This window comes from Cyprinus carpio, chromosome A1 (assembly GCF_018340385.1).
Source record: "Cyprinus carpio isolate SPL01 chromosome A1, ASM1834038v1, whole genome shotgun sequence".
Classification (NCBI taxonomy): domain Eukaryota; kingdom Metazoa; phylum Chordata; class Actinopteri; order Cypriniformes; family Cyprinidae; genus Cyprinus; species Cyprinus carpio.
The window spans coordinates 26,028,268-26,055,991 of NC_056572.1; the positions used below are offsets into that span (position 1 = coordinate 26,028,268).

Sequence of the window (27,724 nt, forward strand, 5' to 3'; positions counted from 1 at the left end):
TGCATCTGACTACAGAGTGTATTGCGCTCGTGGCTGCGTTCAACAGGAGTCAAAAGACAATCGCGCGCGCATTTTATAACTTAAACGCAATTTAATTAATGATACCAGAGACTACATAATTCTTTATTCGGTTCATTTTGCATCGATTCCCACCAGATCGACCATTTATAAGTGACATGTTGCCGTTTTCCGCTTGAGCAAAAGACTCTCGCGCGCGTTTGGAACAGAGAGCATCGCGCGCGGTCTCCAGTCCCCTTGAGATATTTTATATCTGAAGATTTCTTGATATTTTCGCCATGGCACCGCCACAGAACGGATCTAACCCAACGGGGAACTTTACAAATCAGTTCGTGCAGCCGCCGTGGCGCGTCGCGCTCTGGTCTGTGGCGTATAGCTCAATCCTGGCGATCGCGGTGTTCGGGAATCTGATCGTCATGTGGATCATTCTGGCTCACAAACGGATGCGAACCGTCACCAATTACTTTCTCGCAGAGTCGGCGTCAGAGCAGATCTACTGGAGGGGCAGCAGAGTCGGCGTCAGAGCAGATCTACATCATCGGCAGGGGTCACTAGCGGTTGATAATCGGGGGGGCACTGTCGTTTGATAAATATTTTTTTGACGCATTGGCAACATCATAGTAGCATGGAAATCCAGACCTAAATCTGAAAGATCTATATAGAATGACAATGAAAAGATTTAAGGCCCGTTCACACAAAGAACGATGACTATAAAGATAACGATATTAGCGTCCACACCAGCGAACGATATCTTCTGTTTATTCTAAGCGCACGCTCGTCTGGCGCTTTAATTTCTCGAGCGCGTTTACAACAGGATGGATTCTGATTGGGCTGTCAATTTTTTTTATCGTTCATCAGCTGGAAAAAAAATCGTTTTTGAAAGTGATTCCAACGATATCGTTTTTCTTTGTCTTTATCGTTATAGTTGTGGTGTGGACGCTGCTGTTCTTTAATACTGAAAACGATTTTTAGAACTCTATCTTTATCGTTATCTTTATAGTTATCGTCCTTGGTGTGAACGGGCCTTTAGACTTGGGGTTTTATCTAAAAGAGGAACAGAAGACAGCGCTGAAATTTGCTGTTTTGCCGACCGGATACGGTTCCAATGATCTATATAGAATGACATTCTACCCTATAATGTTTGCTCCAATGATCTATCTATATAGAATGTCATTATATAATTTTTATTATATTACAACACAAAATGTTTTTTTGTTTTGTGTCTTGATTCCTAATACACAACAGATGACGATTGTTTAGGTTAAACGTTCAGAATACGATTCAATATAAGGTTAGTATAGCCTAGTTCAGCACGTCAGCGAATGGACAGCGACTCATTCTCGCGTTCTATGAGTTCAGTAGCCTACATTTTTGGGAAAATGTACATTTTTGGGAAACGCACGAGGAATTGCGGCTAACGTTTATAACCTTGCACGTAGAGAGCGCTTTTAAGCGAGCTAAGATAGGCTAGGCTACATCGAGGGAAACCCGGCCCAGAAAGATAGCCTAAACAACAGAACAGGACAGAAAATAATACATATAAATATAATATAGGGCTAAATAAAAAACATAAAATTGGCCTACAATGAATAGCTATATATTTTTATACTTAAATAATTTACAAATTACGACGACAAAAATAAAACACTGAATCAGTTTGAAGCTTTGAAAAACCGGCAAAAAAAATGTCCCCATCAGACAAAGTGTTTTCGTATAGATGTTTCTGAAAACTTAAGGCTTTTTTTCTTAATAAAACGAGTTGCACATCATCACACAAATGTCTGCGTATGGACCAACAGAAGACTAAAATTCGCCTGCAGAGAATAAGGATGTCACAACAATAATGAGCCACTCACACAGGGTATAAGGTTTAACTGATTTTGTAGTTTTTGATTGCGTAGAATGCAAATTCTGTAGAACTTGAGAAATAGATAAAAGAAATTAAAATACAGGAAATGGAAAAAAATAAAATACAGAAAATACAAAGTGTGCTTCAACAAATAAAATAATTTCTTTAAACACCGTTTTTTCTTAGGGTTTCAAGGACTTTAAATACTCTAAAGGACTCATTTTCTAAACAAAATAAATAAAGGACAAAAATAAATGTGTTTTTCTGCTATTACTTTATGCTAATACTTGGTTTTAACCTGGGTTACACACCTCCCAACAGTTTATGCACGCACCAAGCAGAAATGACATAAGCCCGTATATCTTTACAGACAGGCCAAGTATAAAACACAAATGCAGTTAGAACCCACAAACATTCATCAACAATTCACCTGTTTTTTTTTTGTTTTTTTTTATTATTTAGCTGCTAACAATGTCTATAATATAGACGGACAAAACTGTTCTTCAACTAGAAATGGATTTTGCGCGCGCGCTGCAAATCAAATGTAACAAGTTTACTCGGCGACCAATAAGCATTCACCATGACGAAGCCTAGTAACGTGCCATGAGCAACCAAAATTATGCATTTTCCCATTATTTTTATTTTATTTACTTTAAGTTACAGTTTGAACATTTAATATTAAAATAATAACTAAAAGGGATTTTTTTTTGGGCCACGCCATGGCCTGTAGGAGGGGCATCAATGACCGCTAGGGGGGGCACGGCCCTCGAATGCCCCACCACAGCGCCGGCACTGGATGGCCGCCTTCAACACTTTGATTAATTTTGTTTATGCCACGCACGGTGACTGGTATTTTGGAGAAGCCTACTGTAAATTTCACAACTTTTTCCCCGTCACCTCTGTGTTTGCAAGCATTTACTCCATGAGCGCAATCGCAGTCGACAGGTAGAGTACATGTGAAGATAACGTTAAATCATTGTGAGAACTCGATGGTTGTCGTGTTTAATGCATGCTTTCATTCATTCAGTGTTGAAAGTGCAGGATCAGATACTCGAAACCCTGCAACACAATCGCAATGGGCTTAAACTTTTTTGTTGCTGTTTTTAGAAATGCAATCTTTATAAATATTTATATTAATTAAATAAATAAACAAAATAAATTAATAAATGAAAAACGTAGAAAAAAAATTTTTCTAAACTAAATTTTAAAATAAAATCTAAACTAAAATGTAGTTTAGCATCGATTAAAATATTATAAATATATTTATATGTACATTATTTGTACGTTTTTTTTTTGAATAGTCGAATTGAAGATGCTCTCTGCTTTTTTGTCACATGACGTCAAAATGGCTTCTATGTTGATTAATTCACACTGCATTCGTCCCAATGTGCATACTATCCATCCTAAATTCTATGTGATATTACTAATTATCAATACTGTTTAGGGCAGATAGGGTGGATAGTATGCACATTGGGACGCAGGCATTGACTTTGATTTGGCAGACAACAATTCTTCAGATATTAAGAATATTTAAAACTAATTTGCTTTACTGCTTTATGAATAAATAAATAAAAATAAATAAATAAAAAACTCAAACATATTTTTTTTACATAAAACAATGGTAATAATCATTATGTATAATAAATACATTAAATAATAAATAATAATATAATATATAATTCATAAATTGAAAACGTCATAGAAGATATTCTGTGTTTTTATATTTATTGCAAATTTATTGGCATGTAATTTAATTAATATCACAGTATATGATTTCCTTACAAAGCCAGTTATTATGCTTTGTCCATTTTGTTTGTTCAAAAGAGTTCTATGTGTACTTATAATCTGTCCTTTGATATGGATTTGGATATATTTTACAGATTCGGTTAAGATTGATTTAAACCATTATTCGTGTGTGATGCTGATATGCTGATATTAGTTTGTTTTTTGTGCTCCATGCGTCTGTCATTTTTGTTAATGGAAAAATTGCTTCAGGCAGTCCTTCCTACTCATAGCAGAATGCTTGAGTTGAAATGAATGGCTGCACAATGATTGTGGATCGTTGAGCTCTACCTTCAGGGGGCGCCTTTGCGGGTGCAGATGCACATTCATTCTGTTCCTGGAAATCACACAGTGCAATTGAAAGCAAAAGTATCACAAGTATAATTTAATGTATAGTTCTTAGCCTGAATTGAAAAGATCAAAATCAGTGAGTCAATTTTGATGATAGATCAGTAGTATTCTTTAGAAAGTAAGGTTGGCAAGCAATTGAGAATTTGTCACAATAAAGAATAACTCAGATTATTAATGATTATTACTTTTAAAAATGTTAAAAATCATGAACAGCAACCTAATAAAAGTTTCATTTTACAGAGTAATCGCTCATGGGGGCTGCCATGTGAGATCACTAATAAGTGCTTCCTAGAGACATAAAATTGTGCTTATCAAGTAGCTTCAAAGCAATTAGCCTCCACATTCACAATATTACACTGTCATGCTTCTCTTCCTACACTGATCATTCTTCAAGGTTTGAAAGTTTTTGACTGTGTATCATAAATTTAATTTGGCCTGCCCTGAACATATTTATAGTGAAATGAATCCACACCAATTCAATAGTAAATTAATTTTCTCTCTCTGAACAGTTGACAGTCAACACAGATAGACAAATAGTTTGCATTTAGTGCTTCCAGAGAGCTAGTGCTTCTATGTCTAGCGCTCATTGATCTTGATTCTTTTTTTGTTTTTTTTTTATGTCTAATCAGATGCAGATTTTTTTAAATTGAGATTTTAAAAGAAGAATCCAAACTAATATGAATGAGTGCAACTGACAGGAGATCTGTAGGATAGAAGCTGCAAGGTACTGAATGCTGAATATTTCAGAGAGTCTCAGTGCTGTCTGAGTCAAGTTATTTTGCCTCAAGCACTGCATTGGAACTTTTGAGTTACAAGTTTACAAGTTGCAAGTTTTTTTTCCCCACCCAAGTCTTTAGGATGCATACTATGTTTGCACTCACAGGAGAATGTGCAAAATTGTCACTGGGGTGGAACCCTTTCAAAAGGGTTCCACCCCAGTACTGTAAAGTACTTTACAGTAGAGTAGTTTTAGAGTACTCAGAGTAAAGTACAGTGATAGGATGATTTAAAAGGATTTCAGTAAAAACATCAGTAAAAAAAAAAACTTTGAGGGATGATGGTAGACACCCCGTCTACAACATCACCAAGGCTCACCCCAATCGGCCTGACGGGGGCGCTACAGCAATCAAAAGTACGAAATCTCTCATAATAGCTAAAGCGCTTGTCAGACACTCATGGGAGATCATGGGCATCCTTGGGTCAAGACTAACAAAACGCTACATGACAGATTCGATCAGTGAAATTTTCGGCTATTTTAGATTTTTTGAAAAACCTAGTCCTAGGTGTTTCGCTCAACCTCAACAAATCCACTGCAGAGCATTTCTCTGGACTCTCTAGGTCAATAATTATCAAAAAAAAAAAAAAGGTTTAACTTTACACTTTGGCCAGCTATAACAGGGTCATTTAAAAATGGACGTTGCCAAATATACCCAAAACCCTAAATCCTAAATGAAAACTTAAGGAATTAAGGTAAGCTCATGAAACATATAATTTCAAACAAGCAGGCAATGTATGGAGATCGGACTATAGGTGGCGCTATAACATATACATAAATGTAAAAACATAACATTTCTATGGAAAATTACCAAAGATTTCCAAAATGCTTTTTAAAATCATTAATATAGGAGGTTACATGCTTGCTAAAAAATACGTAATTTTTTTCCAACTGTAATTATTCAACAGCATTTATTTTATTTTTTTATTTTTTTTATTTTATTCAACAGCATTTATTAAAACAGATTTTTTTTTGTAACAATCATCTTTAATGTTTCTTTTGGTCAGTTTAATGTGTTTTTGCTGAATTTAAGTATTTTTGTTTAGTTTCATTTTTGTAAATGTTTTTGTATCTTCTTTTTAGGAAGATCCTCTCACCCCTTTAAGATGTCATGCTGAGCCTTTTTTATCTTCCTTTTCCTCTCAGCACCCTGCTGATATTTCATTATTTGTCCTCTGATTAGACAGACTTTAATCTCACAAAATAATGTAAAAATAATGCAGTTTAAATGGGACTTTTGAACTTCATCAGTAACCTTTCCAGATATGAGCGATTAGTTTGGCACAGTGTGCATATGTCAGCATATTTGGGTACATGCTTAGGTAAATTATTTTTGATGCTATTGAATTATGAGCGTTATGCATTCTGCAGCTAGTGAAAGATGAAATTTCAGAGTGCAATGCTGTGCATTTAGTCCAAGAGCTAGATACTGTAGCTGTATATTTGACAGGCACCACTCTAATGTCAAAAATGGCACATGATTTTTCTGTGTCCTGTCAGTGGAGCTCATGTCAGAGAGCAAGTTGCCACTTTGCACTAGTAAAAATAATAGAAGCAACATAACGTTTTATTCCATTTAAGACTGATACCTGAAGCTCATGGCCTGAAGCTTGGGTTTCTATCACAGGTTGACTTCAACTATGGCTTCTAGTTAAATGTCAGGTTATTCAGGTATAATACTTATTAATATGAATTTAGATCACTCTAAAATCAAGTTAAGCTATTATTCAGCCAACATTTTTAGCATGTTTTCGGTATAAGATGAAATATGCTTAAAAGATGAGTTGGAAATTGATGAGCTGAATCACTTTTGCATTACAGTCCTGAAATAATACTGATTTATTCTAAAAAGTGGAGTTGTTTTGAGGATGTAACCATTGACAAGGCTTTTATATTTTTTAATACTGTAAAAGCAGAAGTAAATTAATTTAATTAAAATGGTCCTTTCATTGGCAAAACAAACTTTCATTGAGTTTCTAATTAAATCCAAATCCAAACTACTATGAAAACTTCATATCATTTATTGAAACTAAACTGCAAAAGGTCCCTAATAATTTCAATCGTAACAGTCTGTCCTGCACAATTCAGTTTAGGTAATTTTCAGATTTTCTGATATTTTGCAGGCTTTACAAAGATATTTGATACTGAAGGATGAAAAATGGAATATGCTCATAAAAAGCTACATTATGACTAATTATGCCCCAAATTCTTCACTAATAATATTAAGTGGACCTTGGCGTATAAAAACAAAATGTGTGAAATAACCCATTTAATATAGAGGAAACTATGTTGTTTTTTGGGACCAGTATACATTAGCAACCAAGGCGTAGTTACTGCAGGGAAATTATAACAAATAAGAGAAACCAGATTCAGTGTTCTAGTTATTTCCTGTGCACAAAATGTCACATAGTGCTCATGGCTTCAGGCTTCATATTTCACAACCTACATTTGCTGTTACTGTTGTTTTGCTGGTAGGCAGTCACTACTCTTATATAGAGAGCAACTGTGATGTCTGCAGGAATTTGCAGTGGGTCAGTGTGCTTGCACTGCTGCATTTGGAGGAAAGTGTGAGATTTGTGCTGACACCACTTGCCCAGACAGTATTTTCAGTACGATAAATGTTTAATTTTACCGTCAGAGAGATGGCATTGCTAACAAATCCTCATTCTGTTGGTTTATGAAACTTTAATGAAATTGTTATGTGCAACATTTTTAAAGAATAGTGGAGGCCATTAGGTTCAATGTCAGTTCAAACATTTTGTCATCAGTGGCATTACACTTTAATGCAGTGTTATTTAGCTGACTGATTTTACATGAATGGAGTACAAAATAGGGCTTGAAATTCTAAAATAGCTGAATTGGTCTGCTGTATGTATGTATAGCTTAAATTAAGATGCTGCTCAGCCGTGGCTGATTAAACATTTCAAGCATCAAATAAAGGCAAATGTATTTATTTATTTATTTATTTATTTGATAAAAACAGGATAAAGTTTCTTTAATGGGATGACAAATTGTACTGTATCCATAAAATGTGTTGGCTTGTATGAATGTGGCAACTTAACACATCACATCATAATGAGTTGTTTTTAATTGCAGTATATTAATTAATCTACATCTGTGAATGTTTACTAGATACATGCTGAGATTTATATTCATGACTATTATAACTAATACACAGTGTACCCTTCCGTCGTCTTTCCTGTTGTTCATCCAAGATGCCTACATAAGTGCTTTGACATCCATGCAGTCCACATCCCGAAATAACCTTCTCTCCCCAAGAGTATAATTGGTTTTCTAATAAGCCATTCTCTGCTTACAAGAGTGACTCGTTAACAAAGCAAATGGCTTATCATCACTCTTGAATGATTTTGAATATGTTAACCACAGAGGCTTAGCCTCACATTATGGTCCAGAGTTCAGAAGTAATCAATGACATATGATTGATCAGTGTTTCCATGTAGTTGAAATTAATAATTGGAGTGAAAGTTCAGTTCTTCTTATTACTGTTCAGTTCTGAAAAATTGTATTTGCTTGGCAGGTTGAATTCTTGCATAGCAATCGAGAAAAAGATTTAGCTCAAACCTACAGCAGCAACAGATATGAATGGTCTCTTTGATGTGACCCATTATCAATCAGCTATTAGATTATTACACAACCTGCAAATTGAAAATTGCCCAACTGTGGCGTGTCTTTGATGTTTATCATATTGATGTTATTTGAATCTTTCAGACTATATCTGAGGTGTGAGACTGAACAGTCATCTGTTTCTGTTGCACAGGTACATGGCTATCATCCATCCCCTGAAACCACGACTCTCAGCCACAGCCACTAAGGTGATCATTGTGTGTATTTGGATGCTGGCTGTGGTTTTGGCCTTTCCTCTGTGTTTCTTTTCAACCATCAAAAAATTACCCAAGCGGACCCTCTGCTACGTTGCCTGGCCGAGACCTTCAGAGGACCCTTTCATGTGAGAGTTCTTTAAATATGCATGCACAATTTTCTTCCTTTTCTCACATTTTATTTGTAAAGTACTTTGAGGTACAATCTTGAATGAAAGGTGTTTTATTATTATTATTATTATTATTATTATTGTTGTTGTTGTTATTAACAACAACAACAGTAATCCTAATACTAATAATTACAAAAATAGTTGTTAATATCACTACTACTATTACTACTAATTATAATAATATTTATAATAATTATTAACATCACCATCAACGACTAGTATTATTATTATTATTATTATTATTATTATAATTATCATTAACAGCTATTGTTATAATTATTAGTATTATTGGTTTTATTATTAATTTGTATTACTGTTGCTGTTGTTGTTGTTGTTGTTAATAATATTAAGAATAATATAGAGACAACTATTGTTATTAACGACCACAATACCACAATTTTTTTTTACTCGACACCTCAGCCAATATATGGAAATAGTGAGAGTTTCAGCATTCACAAGTGTTTTGATTGCACACCAGTCCAGTTTGAGAATGCATTATTCTTAAAGTTATTGTACAACTGTGAGGTTGGATGCAAGACTGAAAATGTGAATAAATCTGAAGTCACACTCTGGTATTTGTGTCACAATTTTGATATTTTGGGCAACACTGAGCTTTTCCCAAGATCTCTTGGAGTTAAATACAGTCTGATAAGAAGCATTCAAAAAAAAAAAAAAGATTCACACAGTTTGTAAGTGATGTTAGTGACTCCACTATTTGTCTAAGAACTGTGTCTTCATTGGCAACACAGGCGCTAAATTTCTCTCTCTCTGGTTACAGGTATCATATTATAGTGGCATTGCTGGTGTATGTTCTGCCCCTGGTGGTCATGGGAATTACCTACACTATTGTCGGGTTGACGCTTTGGGGAGGAGAGATTCCTGGAAACTCATCAGACAACTATCAGGGCCAACTGCGAGCCAAAAGGAAGGTAAGCAGTTCACGTTCTTGTTCACGATCAGCGGTTCTCAATTCCAGTCCTCGCGACCCCCTGCTCTCCATATTTTGTCTCTCTTATTTAAAACACTTGATTCAATGCATAAACTGTGCCCTGATTGACATGGTCCCTACACAGTGTTCAATGCTCCCTACTCCCTGAGCATGGGAAATCCATTGAAGTTTACTTCACTTCGGAACATTCATTCACGGATTAGCGCTATGCCACAGCCTGCAACATCTTCACACACAGACGAAACTTAGAGTGAAGTGTGACATAATATACCTCTGTAAATAAATACAATTTAAATTCACATCTCACAAACTTTAATGCACTTCACAGGGCACTTATGGTTGAATAGAACAAACGCCTGAAGTGATAAGAGATCCATACAAAAATGTGCAGAGCGGGGGGTCGCGAGAACTAGAATTTAGAACCACTGTCTTAGATTGACTAAGAGATAACACATCGTCTCAGCAGAACCTTTGAGCTGGAGCAGAAGTACAAATGCAGATTAGTTAAAGAGAATTGAGAGATGTTGTAATATTACGAACCTGTAAGACTATGTGAAATTTAAGTGGTCATCCAATACTAATCCCAGGTTCCTGGATGTAGAACACAGATGTAAAGTAATTTTGTTGTTCGACTGATGGAATGACCAGAATACACACAAACATCAGAGTAAACACACCGCACACTCACATTTAATGGGTCATTACATGTGGGATCAATACGATATTAGAGAAGGAAGTTCTTTAAAGAAAATGGAAAGGGATGGATAGACTGACAGGTCATTTAGATCACGTGTAAGAGGAAGTCGATGGAAGGGAAGGATAGATAAAGAGATGCAGACAGTGATAAACCCAGACAGAGCTGTCTTTTAGTTGGTTTTGATTTTTCGTACACACATACTGCTAGCCATGGTGAAGGAAAAATGGACTGGATGTTTGTCAAACTAATTAAATGTTAATATTTGCTCCTGCTATGGAGATTATAGAAGCAACTGTCAGCCCGCAGGCTGAATCTGGCCTGTCAATCATTGTTAGGCAGACCTCCTGCGGATTTTGATCAAATCGCAAAACTCTGCAGTGAGTTCAACGTTTAGTGGATGTCAGTTAGTGGACATCAACCCATATCAAAAGTGTTTAACCTTTTTAAAAGGTTTTTTTTTTTAGCCCAAAATCCAGCTATTAGATTTTATTGAATATAAACCAAGCCAGCATGAGTTTAGTTGCACTTATTTGATTGTTTTATCCGATCATTTATTTTTTATTAGGGGTGTCAATCAATTAAAGTAAACTAATTACAGTAATTACATGATATGCTGAATAACTGATCACATTAATCACAAGTTCTCACATTTATTAAAGAGAGTTTCAGAAAATGAAAGTTTTGTCATCATTGGTTCTGCTTAATGTTGTTCCAAACCTGTATGACTTTTTTTTCTCGGAGGAGCACAAAGTATATTTTGAAGAATGTTGGTAATCAAACAGTTTTGGTGACCACTGAGTTGAACTGGATAAAAAAAAATCAATAAATTACTTGTTTTATTTCCTTATAATTTTACATACATCAACATCAAAAACAAACAAATCAAGAATAAATCTACAGTCCACTCCACACCTTGTTTGTTTGTCTGTGTACTGTAAACAAGCTAGACAGAAGCCTTTGGCCGTTGCACTCCGTCCAGCTGTTTTAAATGCAAGATGGCTCTCTGTGTGAACACCTCTACTTAGTCTGTGCCACCTGCCTTAGTTAGATGTGATTTGGTAGGCGTGTCGCATGTAGTACAGGTCAGGGGTATTAATTAAATGTGTTTAAAGATTCATGATTATTATATTAAATTAAGTAGATTAACAAATTGACAGCTCTATCATGAAATATGAAACCTATTAAAAATTAGAACAATTTCATATATTAACATATATATCTAGGCCATACTATGTTTATGTACATGTAAATATAATACATTTTTTGACAATTATGACATATTAATGCTATAAAAATATTGTTGCCATATATGGCAGTTACATATACTGTAATATCTTATAAAAAATCATCATATAGATATGAAATCTAGAACATAAAAATATAAATGGGGATTTTTTTGTTTCATGTTATAAGCTTATATATTTTTTAGATAGCATATATGGCAATTTCACTTGTGATATAGGGCAATCTATGTCATACTGTAGATTATGATTTCATATGATATGTTGACATAAAAAAAATACATTCAAAGAAGAGTGGACTGTTATGTATGCTTTTAAACTCTGTACTTAAAGTGTTAAACCAGTGTGTCTCATTTCTCTGTAGTGCTTGTTAATGAAAGGCAAACTCTTCTTAAAGAAAATAATTTTCAAGAGAAAATAAGTATATTTTACATTCGTTTTTGTCCAGTTATGTTTAATGATTTAGGTTTTTTATGTTAACTTTTTAGATTTCAAATTAAATGCTCAGATCTTCATTACTCATTTCAATTGGAAAATCTTGTGCTTGAAGAAATTAGATAAAATTCCCTTTGATAGGGCATGAGGCATTTATTGACATGTTCTTAGCACTGAATGCAATAGATTTTCCTTGATAACCTTGACACGGTAGTGGTCAGCTTGGGGCATTTGCACAGAAAAACACTTAACAAATTAGTATGGTTGATCTATAGCACTCTCTGACTTAGCTAATGTTAAACCAATCAAGAAAAAGTCATCAAAAGCTCCCGATCAGGAGGAGGGGAAAAATGGGGTTGGACTAAAAAAACTCAAAATCTTAGGTCTGCTTCCAATTTCCTGTTCTTTCACAGTATGTACTGAATTCAGTGAAAAACAAATAGATTGCATTATGGTTTCTTTTCTAGTAGGGTGGTAACTAATTAATGTGAACTGATATGAGAAGCGGCTCTGAGTGACTTTGCTTTGTACATTTGCTGTTGTTTTAATGAGCGCAGCTCTATTTTCTCTCCGATTTGCAACAGAATCAACAATCAGATCTGGAGTGTGTGATACCTTCTGTCTCGAGGTTGTGATTCTTTTTTAAATACATTAGTGCCACCTTGATGTAGTCTTTTGTGTATCATGGATGAGAATCCTGTGGGCACTTCTAAGTGCAGCCAGTGGAGAAATCAGTTAAATATAGCCAGATGGCCCATTAAGTGGAATGATGTGACATACTCAACTGATAAGCTATTTAAGATGTTTTTAAATGAAGTTTTCCCTAGTGTACACAATATTGCAGCTCAACAGAGAACATGCATTCAAGCAAAATCTGGTCTTGCAAGCCATTGTAAGGGCTTTGACGAGGCTCACTCAGTCCTAGAGCTGTTCACTGGTTCAAAAGGTGTTATATATATTATACATTCCAATCAATAGCATTCAGAGCTCAGCCTGCCGGTTATATGTTTCATTAACGGCTGCAGCGATTGTGCTGGCTCTCTCTTTCGATCAGCGCTATATCTTGCTCGCACTCTACGGCTGCCAGCTGGTCATGTACCTTCCTTCCATTAGTGGCTGGCATGCCGAATATGTGTATTTAGAGCTGGTTAGCTCTTGTGCGTTCCATATGCTCCCAATTTATGTGAGGTGTAAAGGTGATTATGGGAACCCAGAAGCATGAACATCTTTTTCAGCCTTTAGAAGACCATCAATTAAGTCTGGGGCCATTTTTACTTTCATTGTCAGTTGAAAAGTAACTCTTTGAGAAGATTTGAGAAGCTGGTGGGTGACCAATACGCACCTATTTGAGGGTTTTGTGTAGCCATTGACAAACCAGAAAAAGCAAGCTATTTTTTTTTAACATGAATGAATGGTGCACAAAATTTGCAGCATTGGAGTGGAGATGTTAAAAGAACATCATTTTTATGTAATGTACTTTCAGATTGAAGCCTGTGCTGTTCTTTGTAATCTAATTGTGGAAAACCTTCCCGGTAATGTTCCCAATCATGCACTTCAGATAATCTTGCTAATGTTCTATTCTATATTATGATGAAGCAACACCTGTTTCTTCTCTCCTTTATGAAATGTTTGCAAAATACTGTCAAACACTGAAATTGTGTGTTTTCTGAAAGTTAATCAACATTATTTTATATTGTAAAGGAGAATAAGACTTTCATTTTTACATGGGTTTCAAAAATAACTATAGAGACTAAAGAAAGTGGCATAATACTTTGCGTCTTTGGTTGAAAATTTTACTGAGTAGGGTTACAAGTACCAAAGTGGTTGCAAAATCAATTGCATTATAAGGAATATATTATACTTTGACTAAATGAGTAAGATTCTTAACCTTAACATCATCTTTCTTAATCCGGGGCAGGACACATTGTTACTAAACATAAACTTAGTCATTAAAACTACACATTTTATCATATTAGCTGAATGCTTCAGGCAGTAGGATTTAGGCATCATGGGTCGAATGCTTCACAAGCAGTACGTCTGCCTTCAGGATTACCGAGGCAGTGCTTCCTTAGGATTGCAAGATTCAGTTATTAACACTAATCTAAGCCTGAGGAAAGTGATCCTGTGAGTTTTGCTCTGTTGGTTATGGATTAGGAGGCTCTGATCATGTCACAATGGCTGCCCACACTCTGTTTTCACGGCACGTTTTTCTCTGGTTCTAAGGTGTTGGTTGTGTGTGGTTATGTATTTCAGGGGTGGGTCATGTTTTATTTTACAATTCCGGTTCAATGAAAATGATAGAATGAAACATTCAGCTATTGATCTTCGACCATGAGAAATACTTTTTTTATATCACCATTTTTATTTCACCTTTTAGTTCACAATTTGACCATGTTCCCCTTATGTATGTATATATATATATATATATATATATTATATATATATATATATATATATATATATATATATATATATATATATATATCATATATATATATATATATATAATATATATATATAATATATGATTCACATAGCATACACAGGAAGTTGTAGGTGGTAATTTGGCTACATAAATGTTGTTAGAAGCTCTGTAGTAAATTACATTTTAAGAGCAAGTGTAACTGTTGGTGTGTGTATTTGTATTTGTTTGTGCTCATTTGTGTTTACTATCTGACACTGTAGATCAAGTGAATTTGTTAAAAACTGTAAGTGAAAGTGTTCAGTTGAAAACCTATTTAATGTTTCTAGAGCGTGCTGTGGATAATTATAATCAAAATTTTTGAGCGCAAAGCATCAATCCAGCTCTGCTGGGAGACAGTGATTGCTGCTATAGTGTGTTAACTGCAATCACAAAAGCACACTTGTGAAGTTTTGCTTATCTCATCCAAAACAGAGAGCTAAGTGCCTCAGCCACAATACTATCACAATCCATTTCCATCCATATTAGCTTTGTGGCTCCACCACTGGATATCAGAACAAAAGCTCCTTCTGGACCATAATTGTAACTGTTTGCACATAAAACTCTTTTCTATATATATTTGATTAAATATTTATTTATTTATTCTCTCTTTACCTGATACTGAAAGATAACTTGTTATTTATATGTGTGGAGGCAAATCAAATTTCTTCTTCCTTTTAGCCTTTTTCCGGAAACAAATTATTGAATTTAATTTGACATTGAATTATCGGATTATCCATTCTGATTAGATGGTTTACTAATCAGAGGAGCCTTTATGCTGTTGCTGTCAATAAAGCTCACCTGTGCATCACACATGGAACAGACATACATGTGTTAACATTCATCTGAGATATGGAGATTTGTAAGTAAATTAATTCAAACAACAGTTTATCATTGTTGTTACTTTGATCTTGAATATGAGATATTTCACAGTCTCCAGGACAGTTGCAGCAAACGGCACATCACTGGCAAATAGTGCAAAGTGAGACACTCAAGCCAGATGCACAAATATTCTGCACAATCAGCCCCTGACAGATTGTGATCCATTTTCTCCACAGGAGCTGTTTTCGGCTAGGCTTCATTTTCTAAATAACTATTCAAAATGATCCCAGCACTGTTTTCTGGAATGCACCATAATGGCCAGTGTCACAGCCTTTCTGTCATCTGTCATCTCTTTCCAGCCGGATCTGTTTTGAAAGTCTATGTGTGAAGGTACTGAACTTAGTTTCTTTTCTTCTTTTTGAAGCTGTGACTCCACCAAGATGCAGCTATGTTAGTATTTCTTTTATTTTGACTAAATTGGATTTGTATTGTCTATAAGCCAAACATAAGACAAAAGAGAAAGATTAAATTCATGCTTTCTTACATATAACATGTTTTGTTACATATATACACGGCAAAAGATTCAAAGTAGAAATGTTTTCTGACAGTATACACACTAACTTTCAAAAATTTAGGGTCAGTAATTTTTTTTTTCAGCAAGGATATGTTAAAAAGTGATAGTAAAGACATATATTGTTAGAAAAAATATATATATTTTGAATAAATTCTGTTCTTTTTAACTTTTTATTCATCAAAGAATCCTGAAAAAAGTACCACAAGTTCTAAACAAATATTAAGCAGCACAACTGTTTCCAACATTGATAGTAAATGTGATGGCTGATGAAAATTCAGATTTGCATCACATGAATAAATTATTTTAGCAAAATATATTAAAATAGAAAACTGTTATTTTAAGTTATAATAATATTTTACAATACTACAGTTTTTTTTCTGTATTTTTGATCAAATAAACGCAGCCTTGATGACCATAAGAGACTTCTTTAAAGAACATTACAAATCTTACTGATCCCCCACTGAACGGTAGTATGTTTATCCTCTTTGGAGCATAGCAGTGTAAATCACAATCCACTCTCCTTGTAGTTTGTCTACAGTATCCTTTTGGGTTTCACAAATGCAAGAAAATAACGTGGGTTTGGAAGGACATTGTGTGAGTAAATTATAACTATGTTTATTGTTGGCTGAATTATTTCTTTAAATACAGGTTGCACAGCAACACAAACTGTGCTGCTAAACAGAGGGACATTGTCTGGGTAGTATATACAGATAATATATGCTGTGACCATACTTGGTGAAGTGCATAAAGTTAAATCAGCTGTTTATAATGCACAGTGTTTGAGGTATAAAGTTTTAGAAATTTGGACACATATATTGATGTAATGAGCCTTATCCGGTGCATTGGGGTAGTCTGACAACAGTGATTTAAGTTTTATTAATAGATATTGGCTAGATCTCTTTCTAACTCCTGATTAGAGGAAGTGATGTTACTGATAATTGCATTGTAAATGGTGAAGTGGATTCGGTTCACATGTTTCTGAAGAAATACCATGATTCCTCAGTCAAGCAACCATTTGCTGAATCAATACTGGTGATTAGGATGAAAGTGAGTGTGTCTGCTGAAGTCTAATGTGAGTTTATTTGCCTTCCTGACAGTCTGAGCTGAATGAACACCCTGCTGTCAAATTTGTCAGCTTGTTAAAGGATGCAGTTCAGTTCCTCAGCAAGTAATGATGTTTATTATTGGGTGTTACTATGTGTTGCTGTTTGTTCCGTGTATTACTGTATGTAGTAATTTTAATGTAGGCCACTGATGTGAAATATAGTATGTGTTTTTCTCTTTCACAGCTAAACAGCAAAAATGGTTGACAGTGGTTGATAGGTAAATATCCACCTCATCCAGCAGTATTTTTGTTTTCTGTCCTACAAACCGTCCCAGTACTAGTTCGATGTGGGAATTCACTTAATTGCAAACAATTTTAAACAATTTTGTAAACCACAAATGCAAATATGTGTGTGTGTGTGTGTGTGTGTATTTTTGAAGTGGACTACCACCTACAAATTTGAGAATCACTAGTCTAGTCAGTTATTAGTCGACCATTGTGACTCAATCCACTTGTCTAGTAAAGTAAATCTGAAATGAATTTATAAAGTTTTAGGCACTTATCCGCTGAGACTATTTTGAAACAATCTTTTTTTTTCTTTTCTCAAGTGCCTCTTCTTTGTCATCTCTCTGGACTGTCTCTCTTATGATCTATATCAGTATATTGATTAGTACTTTATGTCAGCCCGTTGCCAGTTCTTCATTCTACAACCTTAAGAAAGATCTCCAATCTCTGTTTGCCACAGTTGGCCAGTGCCTATTCAAGCGGCAATCACCAAAAGGACTTCTATTTTAGTGAAAGTGCCCTTGTCTTCTTTCTATCTCTGAAGTGAAGAGGCAGGGTGAGATAAGAGAAAACAAACGAGATAATCTATTGTGGCGACAAACGCAGTGCGCTTCCTTCAGCTCTCAGAATGCAGAAGCTTCTATCTGGAGACGTACCAGGAGAGAAATGTTGGCTTGAAGGTGAGCGTGAGTGGCAAAAATATAAGCTCTCCTTTTACCCCAGGAACCTTCTCACTTCCACCTCCTGCTGAAACGTAGATCTGGCACTATGTCTGTTTGTGTATTTAAAATGTAGGGAATATTTGTATTGCATCTGTAGGAAAAACAGAGACAGGGTGGAATACTGATGAAAAATCATAATGGGAGTTCTTTGAAGAATCTGAATTCCATAATTATGTGTGTATTTTATATAATATTTCTGAACGTATTAATGGCAGAACTTTAACAAAGAGTGTCTGTGAAACACGCCTTATGTAGTCCTCTGATCTTTCCTTTGATTTATGTTTCACAGTTATTCATTTATGAAGGACTGGCTTTATATTTGCTGTGGACATGTTAGAGTTGGCTGCTACATATACAAAAACATGTTAAATATAAATATATGAATATTCCTTTTGATTCTACAGCCAATATACTTCATCTTTATATTTATCTATAGTGTTACTCTGAAAAAGAAAAATTTCAATCATATACAGTATATACAATATATGTGTGTGTGTGAGAGAGAGAAATATTTTTTCCATGATATTTAAATTTCATTTAATATTAATTTTTAGACTTGTAATTATTTTTGAGTACTTTTGAGATAAATGAACTAATTCTATCCATTCTAACTTTGCTTTTGCTATTCGATCAGAGCTGCTTTTAAAACATCTGTATGATGTCATACTCATGAGTTGTGAGATAATGATAAGATAATCTACTTTTTTATTTATTATTAAAAACTTGTCTCTCTAACACTAACACTCTCTATCCTATTTCTATTCTAGCTATTTGTTTTCTTTTATTTACTATACGGTTTATAAAAAACTTGACCCTTTTAATACTAGCACTCTCCATTCTATTTCTATTCCATCTACTTTTCTTTTTATTTATTATAAAATCATCTTGTCCCTCTAATACTAGAATTCTATATTATTTTACTGTCATATCTACTTGTTTTCTCTTTATTTATAAAATAATAATAATGATAATAATAATAATAATAATAACTTGACCCTCCAACACTAGCTCTCTCATCAGTTTCTATTCTATCTACTTTTTATGCATTTTATATATATAAAAAGCTGCCTTTAAAACATCTGTACGCTCTCATACTCATGAGTCCAAGATAATGACACAGCCTACAGGTAAAGTGCATTAAAGTCGTGACAATATTCATAATGTTGCTTCATTTTATATTTCTGCAACAAAATCATGAATATATTGTCATGACTAATAATTAAACTTGATTCCTTTTCTTTTAAGTAAAAAAGGTCAATTTATGTGCATATAAACAACTTTAACTTATGGATGCAGTACACAACTCAACAGTTCTGTCTGAGCATAAGCCTGTGTCTGTGTTTACGCTGTTCCTCTTGCAGTGTGATAATTGACTTTAAGACCAAGCCAGATATTGCGAATGAAATATGATTCTACATTATGCTGACTCCATGACTGACTATAGGTCAAGTTTTCTGTGTCAGTTTTTGAAAACTTTCAGAATGTATACTTGCAGAAATTATCTAAAAGTATTTAATGATCAAACCCTCATGAAATACCTGATTCCTCATTATGACCTTTTTAACATTAAAGAAAGGATAGGTGATTTGATTCAAAAACATTTTTTTGTTATGCTGGTTGAAAGTCTAAAGCTGCATCCCAAATGATGCACTATGCACTTATACACTATGTACTTATGCGCTCTGTACTCAGTCATGTAGTGTATGACTAATAAAAGGTTATTTTGTCATTCATAATTGGAGTCTGATAGCCCCTCCCACTTCACTACATAATTAAAGCTGCGACAGTTGAGCGCATGAAGTGTCCAACTTTCCACACTAGTTTTATACACTAGTCACTTTATAATAAGGTTTAATTTGTTAACGTTCAGTAGTTGAACAATGAACTATTGTTCATGAACAATAATTCGATTTAAAGTTGTATCTGCTAACATTAGATAATGTACTGTGAATTACTGTATCATGAACATGAATGTTTTTATTAACTAGCATTAAAAGACATTAATAAATGCTGTAAAAATATATTGTTCATTGTTAGTTCAATGTTAATTAATGCATTAACTAATTTTAACAAATGAGACCTTATTGTAAAGTGTTATTGCCCACCCTACCTTTAATATTTCATTGACAAAATGTATGAATAGTGTACTATTTACATTTCCATTTGTTCATTAGTTTGATTCCTGAGGTGGAGCACTGTAGTGATCTACAGATTGTAAGAGGCCCGTGCAAAGCGCCACTCGCTGTCTCAGTGGGATCGCATGGACAATGTAATTAAATTCATTAGTGGAGTGAAGCAGGAGGCTCCTCCAAATCAGACTTTGTGATTAGGCTACAGAAACAATTCACCTCGTGAAGGATGGGAAATGGATTTGTTATGGCAGAAGCCCCTGCAGGGGCAGAAGGACACTTGCTTGAAGAGAGAGCAGATATTTTGAAGACCGAATGAAACTGACAGTATGAGAACCGCACAGTGAGTCTACACACAACAGTTTGACAAATGACAGCAGAACAGTAAAAGCAGTGGAGAACTGCATGAGAAACAACAATGATTTTACATGAATTGCGGCAATTACAACTTAGTCAACAGTTTTCAGGGTTTTTTTCTTTTCTTTTTGTTTTTATTTTTCACACCACAGAGAACTTATGCCGTGAAGACCTCATGTGGTGTCCTTGCTCTGTCGGAAATGTGTTGCCTGCGGTTTTTATTCTTGCTGCAGATGCATTGCTTGCCCAGAGTGTCTAAGCTTGTTGGTGACATGACCAAGATTTTGGTGTCCTGACAGTGTTTGGTGCTTTTGGGTGTGCTGGATGCTGTGGGATTTGAATGACAAGCAGTGTCTTAATGAATTAACATAATGAATAAAAACACAGCCGTATAAGTGTTTGTGATATAATTACTTCTCCACTGTTCTCTTTGTTTTTGTATGCGTGAAATTAGGTCAGTCACAATGTCGAAATGATGAGCTGCTCTTGTTTAGTAATAATATAAAAATAGAATTATTAATAATAGCATTTTATATGTTAATAGTATAGTAAATCCATATATATATATATATATATATATATATTTAACTATAAATATATATATACACTGCCCATACAAAAAAAATTCACCACCTAGATTTAACTAAATATTTAAGGTCCTCCCATTGGATAATTACTGCATGGATGATTATGTTATGGGCCCAAAGAATGAGGTCAGCTGACTACCTGAATATACTGAATGACCAGGTTATTCCATCCACTAATTTTTTCTTCCCTGATGGCACGGGCATATTCCAAGATGACAATGCAAGGATTCATCGGGCTCAAATTGTGAAAGAGTGGTTCAGTGAGAATGCAACCTCATTTTCACACATGGATTGGCCACCACAGAGTCCAGAGTCAGACCTTTACCCCAATGAGAATCTTTGGGATGTGCTGGAGAAGACTTTGCACAGCGGTCCGATTCTCCCATCATCAATACAAGATCCTGGTGAAAAAAATAATGCAACTCTGGACGAGAATAAATGTTGTGACATTGCAGAAGCTTATCGAAATGATGTCACAGCGAATGCGTGCCATAATCAAAGCTAAAGGCGGTCCAACTAAATATTAGAGTGTGTGACTTTTTTTTGGATGGGCAGTGTATATGTATATATATTTAGTATATGTGTGCATATATATATCCAGTTCTTTCAGATGTATTAAATACACATCAGTTATGATACATTTATCATGTAATATTTCACTTTTGCCTTCATTTTCTTTTTCCAGGTGGTGAAAATGATGATCATCGTAGTGGTGACCTTTGCCATCTGCTGGCTGCCATACCATGTATATTTCCTCGTTACAGGGTTGAACAAGCAGCTGGTTAGATGGAAGTTTATTCAGCAGATCTATTTATCAGTCATGTGGCTTGCCATGAGCTCCACCATGTACAACCCCATTATTTACTGCTGCTTGAACAGCAGGTAAGACTTCAAGCATGCCACAGAGATTTATAACACACATGCATTTTGTCATAGCAACATGAGTGTTTTTCCCTCTGTTTGTTGCATGAATAGGCCTTATCATGCAGTAATGGAAGCACTTAAGATGTATCTTCTTTTTGTGAAATATTACTCATAAATCAATGATTGAAATAAAAGTGTTATTCATAATCAGTGAAGGACAGGGACAGGAAACAGGCTTAAGCTGACTCAGTATGAATTTTCTTTTTTAACAATAATCTCAACATTTTGAGTTTTGAAAACACAAATGTAGACCCAAGATTGGTTCCACATGGTCTGTAAATAATTTCCCATAGAATTAATTAATACTAATAACATAATTAATAATAATTAATTGATTAATAATAATAACACAACACTTTTTTCCCACCCTGAACTGTTTTCTCTTTGTTCTGCAAAGATAAAACATGAAGAGGTGCATTTACATAAACTTATTAAAGGGAGAGTTTGCTCAAAAATGACAATTGTATCTTTATTTACTTGTCTTAATGTTGTTTCAAACATGTATGCTGTTATTTTTTCCCCATGGAACATGAGAAGTTTTCCTTTCTTGTTCCAAAAGTAATAAAAGATGGTTATGAAAGCGAGGGTGAATAAATAATGGGGGGAAAAAAGTTTTGGGGTGAACTATTTCAAAGCAGAAAAACAAATCTTCATTCTCCCTGTGCATAGCCGACAGAAAATAAGACATGCAGACGTGAATGCTATGACAATAGCACAAGGACCATTAGGAAGCCCTTTAGAGTCAATGATTTTGTCCAAGGTTTTAATTAAAGGATTGCTCCAGGTTCAATACCAGTTAAGCTTTATCGACATCATCCTTGGTGTGTCATCGATCACCACAGAAGAAAATTCTGACATCCTATAGTTTCTTAAAAACTAGACAAAGCCATGTTTACAGCATACTTACAATAGAAGTCTGTCAAGTGAATGCTTTGATTAAAATGTGCACTGTTAAAAAAGTAAAGAAACAAAACATTGTAAATGAGATTAGTGTGATTAACACTAGATGTTTATATCTAGTTTTCAACTCATGACCATTTAAAAGCCAGTAAACCTGATAACCAGAAAAGCTCTGTAAAGAAAAAAAAACTCACAAGTATTACATTGGTAACAGTTAGATTCAAGATTTAACAATAAGAACAATAATATTTACGATTGAAGAGAGTAAGTCTGCCCACTTGAACATAAACAGTGCAAATATTTTTTTTTTTTTTTTAAATCATTGCCATGAATTGGCTATCTCAGGTTTGGTTAAAAGCTTACTGTACCTTAGTAGGAGAGCTATATAGAATATAGTCTGTTATGTGGCTCTGCATAAAATGTAGCTAATGACCTTTATACAGCTCTGCATATTTTTTTTTTTTTGAGCACTCTACCAGTTGTAGCCTGGCAACCGTTCCTATCCACCATTAACTTGATCAGACTGGGACAGCCATAGAATTGACTTTATGTAAATGCACCACAGATGGAATACATGACTAAAATGCAAGACTGGATGATAAATAATCCACATCTAATTTCTACAGGTCCCTTTTGGCTTAGTTTGAAATCACGCCAGTACCAGCCAGGGCATAACAATTTGCAACCATACGCTATTCAGTAACCAGAAAATCATTATCAAAGAGTTAAATACAATGAGAAGAAGCAAAAGAAAAAACAGCTGCTATTTAATGTACCTGGCAGTTGTTGATTATTAAAAGTGCATAGACTTGTTATGTTGGCAGTTGCCTCTGACATCTAACCTGTAATACTGGTTTTCTCTTTGTCCTGTGCAGTCACAGATTGATGATTGTGTTTAATGGCTTTTGGCCATTTGCAAAGATTTTTTTTTCATTGTTATTCTAATGAAAGCCTGTTTCCACCTCAGACACACTGTGAGAAATTTGTAGTTGCAACCTACATGAAATTGCAATCACAAGTGAAAGAAATCAGATCATGCATAAATGTACAAATAATATTGCGTTTTCCCCCATGGATTTGTCCAGTTTTTCATCTTGTTTTGTACATGTTTTTGTCTGTGCTCAGGTTTCGGGCCGGCTTTAAACGTGTTTTCCGCTGGTGCCCGTTTGTGCGGGTGTCAGACTATGACGAGCTTGAGCTGCGGGCCATGCGGCATAAAGTAGCACGCCAGAGCAGCATGTACACACTCTCACGAATAGAGACCACCGTCGTAGCCGTGTGTGACCCCTCAGAGCCAACCAGCCACCCAGGCAGGAAGAGCCTTCACAACCACCAGCACAACGGCTGCTCCAACCCCACCAAGAGCAAAGAAGTAATGCAGAGCGACTTGAAGGAGGAATTCTGCTGAGATAGACCTTTAATGTAAGATTCATACCGAAGTATCAAGCACAGCTGTTTTAATGAATCCTCATTCTGAAAACTGGAAGGGAGTGATGAGAAGTCAACAGTAGACTGTATATTTTTTTTCCTATCATTAATTGAATATACTAATATATAGCACATAAACAGCATCCTGATACAGTAATTAAAAAAAAGTGTTTTATGGAGCATGTCTACTGCACTTTGCTTCAAAAAAAATTTTGAGTCACCCCCAGCATTCATCATCACAAAGTCCAATATTGTCCAACATCTGAAGAGCACTTTGTCCGTAGCAGAAATTGTAGATAGCGGCTGCCCTTTGATGCCAATCAGGTACTGTTGTCTTTCATCATATGGTTTGCAAGGTTAGCATGCTACCTGAATTCCAAAGTTTCGATATCTCCCAGGACCAGAATGCTCAATTCTTGTTAAAATATCTAATGTTTGAAAAGGTTCAGACTGATTCTACATCCTGAGCTGGTAAATGAATAGGTGCATTGCCAGCACACGAGCAGCTTGGCTGAAACATGTAGTGAATTTTGTTAGCTTCATATTCGCTCATTTAATCTAAAACACCTTATGTAATTGATGAGATGGTAAAACAATTGTACATCATCTTAATAGCATAGCAAATATCAATTTTGAAATTTGACCTTGTTGTAGACAGAGGTGATGTATGGAATAGCATACCAGCATATTAATGCTCCTGCAGTGTATATGCAAATTTTCTGTTTGCATGGAATAACTGGATGACTTGCTTTTTTGGCAGAGAGTGCTGAGTTAGATATTGTATTCCAAAAAGCTATGTGCATTACTTTTTATTTCATACTTTCATTTCCAATGTTGATGAAAGAACGAGCTGTTTTTTTTTTCACTGTTGTTGTTCCTTTGGTCTGCTGATCAAATTTTTATTTGTTTCTGTGATAACTAGATTCTATATGCTGAGTTAAAAATTCACAGAGCTAGATCTTTTTGAATTATGTTGCACGCTTCTATATATATATATATATATATATATATATATATATATATATATATATATATATATATATATATATATATTTCAGTTTTATATTTCTATTTCAGTTTCAAAAAATTGTTCCAGTGATGGCAAATCACAGATTTTCAGTCGTAATCACTCCAGTCCTCAGTGTCACATGATCCTTCAAAATCCATATATGCTCTTTTGGTGCTCAAGTAACTTTTCTTCTTATTATCACAATTAAAAATATTCATGCTGTTTGATATTTTGTAGAAACTGTGATACAGTTTTGACAGGATTCTTTGATGAATACTTCAAAAGAATAGCATTTATTTGAAATATAAATCTTTTGTAACGTTATAAATGTCTTACTCTCACTTTTGATCACTTTAATGCCTCCATGCCAAATAAAAGTATTAATTTCTTTAAAAAAATATTACTGACATGAAACTTTTGAGTGGCAGAGTATAACAAACTTTAACTTTACATTTGCAAATAGAATGCTGGCTGGCACATAATTTAAATGCTTAAATGAAATTTAATGGACTCTTATTTAGAACAAACTAATATAATGTAAAACAACAACAACAAAGCTAATTGTATATTATCCATTGACAAGGCTTTAAACCCTCTGTTAATCGTCTAAGTGGACAACTGATACCTAATATCGGCCAATTAATCAGACCAACTGACTATATGAAATATGCTGGTGTATTCCATCCAGAACACAGCCAGGGTGTAAGATAACTATGGCTTCGTCTGCACTAATCAGGATACATCTTTCATTACAAAATGCTCTCCATTTGCACATGCATTTGCTGAAATATCTCTCGTCCACTCTGAAATCGAATCGCTCATATGCAAAATGTTATAAAAGCTCACTGAGATAATACAGAGAGACCAGGCATAAGTTCTCATGCTTTTCTTCTGGCATTATCAGTTTATTACCAATATATCTTGCAATCAGTCACCACTGGTTAAAAAACACAATTGCCCTCATGTTTTGCTGAATAACAGCAAATACAACTACTAAATTTTCTGTTGTCTTTGCATAAATGCAATATGAAGATTGTACACAGTAACATATATTTAGCAACGCTGTGAAAGTGAATAGCATGTAACAGACACAAACCGGTATAAACATAGATGTCTATTAGTACAATATGTGTAACATGACTAAACGTGTCACCATACTTCCTTTTCCCAATGCAAAAACAGCATTTTCAGATTTATCCACTTTGGGAGAGTGTCTACAAAAGGCTTGTTTTAGCTGGACAAAAATGCCATCTCAGTGTAGATGTAAGGCCAAAACGTAGTGAAAAAGATGCAACTTCAAATGTATCTGGATGTAGCCTGTTTTTTTCTTGTGATGTATTTTCTGCAAAGAAAAATAATTGCTATTTTTGTTTTACCTGTATCAGGTAAATCACTGAGACTGAAACTGGTGTGATTTATCTGGTCTGTTTGATTTCATTGCCATTACATCATTACTTTGAATGGAATTGAGTAGCGTTTTTGCAACTGCCAGCCATATTCTGGGAGCAATGCTGGTGTAACTATTTGCTTATCTGCCAACTCAGTGACTCTTTGGCACAGACTATAACTGAATGTTACAGTGATGATTATAGAGTATGACTTCTCATCAACCTTATGATCACACAGTTTCCACAACAAAACAACTCCTCATATTGTTTTCTAATCAGCCTCCCAGTCTTTGAGTTCTTTTGTTCATTCTACCCTTTTCTTCTTATTTTTTCCATTTCTTTCCGAACTCTTCCAGGAAAGCTGGTGTTTCGTTTGTACTGTTCAATGAAGCTTCCAGCAGAGCAGCAGTGAGGGGTCTGTTTCTCAAACTAGAGACTTTGATGTATGTGCCCTCTTGTTGTTGATCATTGGGCCGTCCACATTCTGGCCTGGTTAGATCTAATTTGGTTTCTTCTTTAAAGACAGTAGTCATGGGAGAGCCTTAATCTTTCGAAAAAACAGACTGATGAGTTTCTAGGAAAAAAATATGTCTGTGTCTGGTCATTTCTAAAGCAAAATAATAATTAATTTAGGTAAAAAAAGACTGGGGTAATGGCTGATAGAAGTGAGACTTTGCATGTATCAGAAGCAAAAATTTGATGTAGTAAATATAAACAAATATAGAAGTATAAAAGTAAATATAAACAGTTATAATATTTTAATAATCATAATCTTTTTTTTTATTATTATAGCTTTTGTCATACCTCTTTTTTCTTCTTTTTTTTGTAGTCTTGTAGTCTAAAAAAAAAATCATTAGGTTAAAGATAAAAAGTTTTTTTTTTTTTTAAATGGAGGAAAGGATTTCCATACTTGGAAGAACTCTTACCTTGCTCAACGTCAGGGTGATGCAAGTGCCCCATTTAAATTTCTCTCTTATCTTGTCCTTA

General features: G+C 34.7%; 1 protein-coding gene across 1 annotated transcript; it reads left to right on the top strand.

Moving 5' to 3' along the window:
* On the top strand, positions 1–25,313 carry LOC109054144 (neuromedin-K receptor-like). The gene is made up of 6 exons (XM_042759805.1): positions 1–509; positions 2,661–2,812; positions 8,554–8,742; positions 9,563–9,713; positions 21,774–21,970; positions 24,038–25,313. The coding sequence occupies exons 1-6, from the start codon at positions 297–299 to the stop codon at positions 24,318–24,320; spliced, it is 1,185 nt and encodes a 394-aa protein (XP_042615739.1). The 5' UTR covers positions 1–296; the 3' UTR covers positions 24,321–25,313.
* Positions 25,314–27,724: the final 2,411 nt, after the last annotated feature.

What these genes read in the sequence shown, in the direction of transcription:
- LOC109054144 (XM_042759805.1), top strand. Translation starts at nt 297, where the DNA reads ATGGCACCGCCACAGAACGGATCTAACCCAACGGGGAACTTTACAAAT. An exon ending in CAGAGTCGGCGTCAGAGCAG is followed by an intron (nt 510 to 2,660) that starts ATCTACTGGAGG and finishes CAGCGCCGGCAC; the next exon opens with TGGATGGCCGCCTTCAACAC. An exon ending in AACTGCGAGCCAAAAGGAAG is followed by an intron (nt 9,714 to 21,773) that starts GTAAGCAGTTCA and finishes TTCTTTTTCCAG; the next exon opens with GTGGTGAAAATGATGATCAT.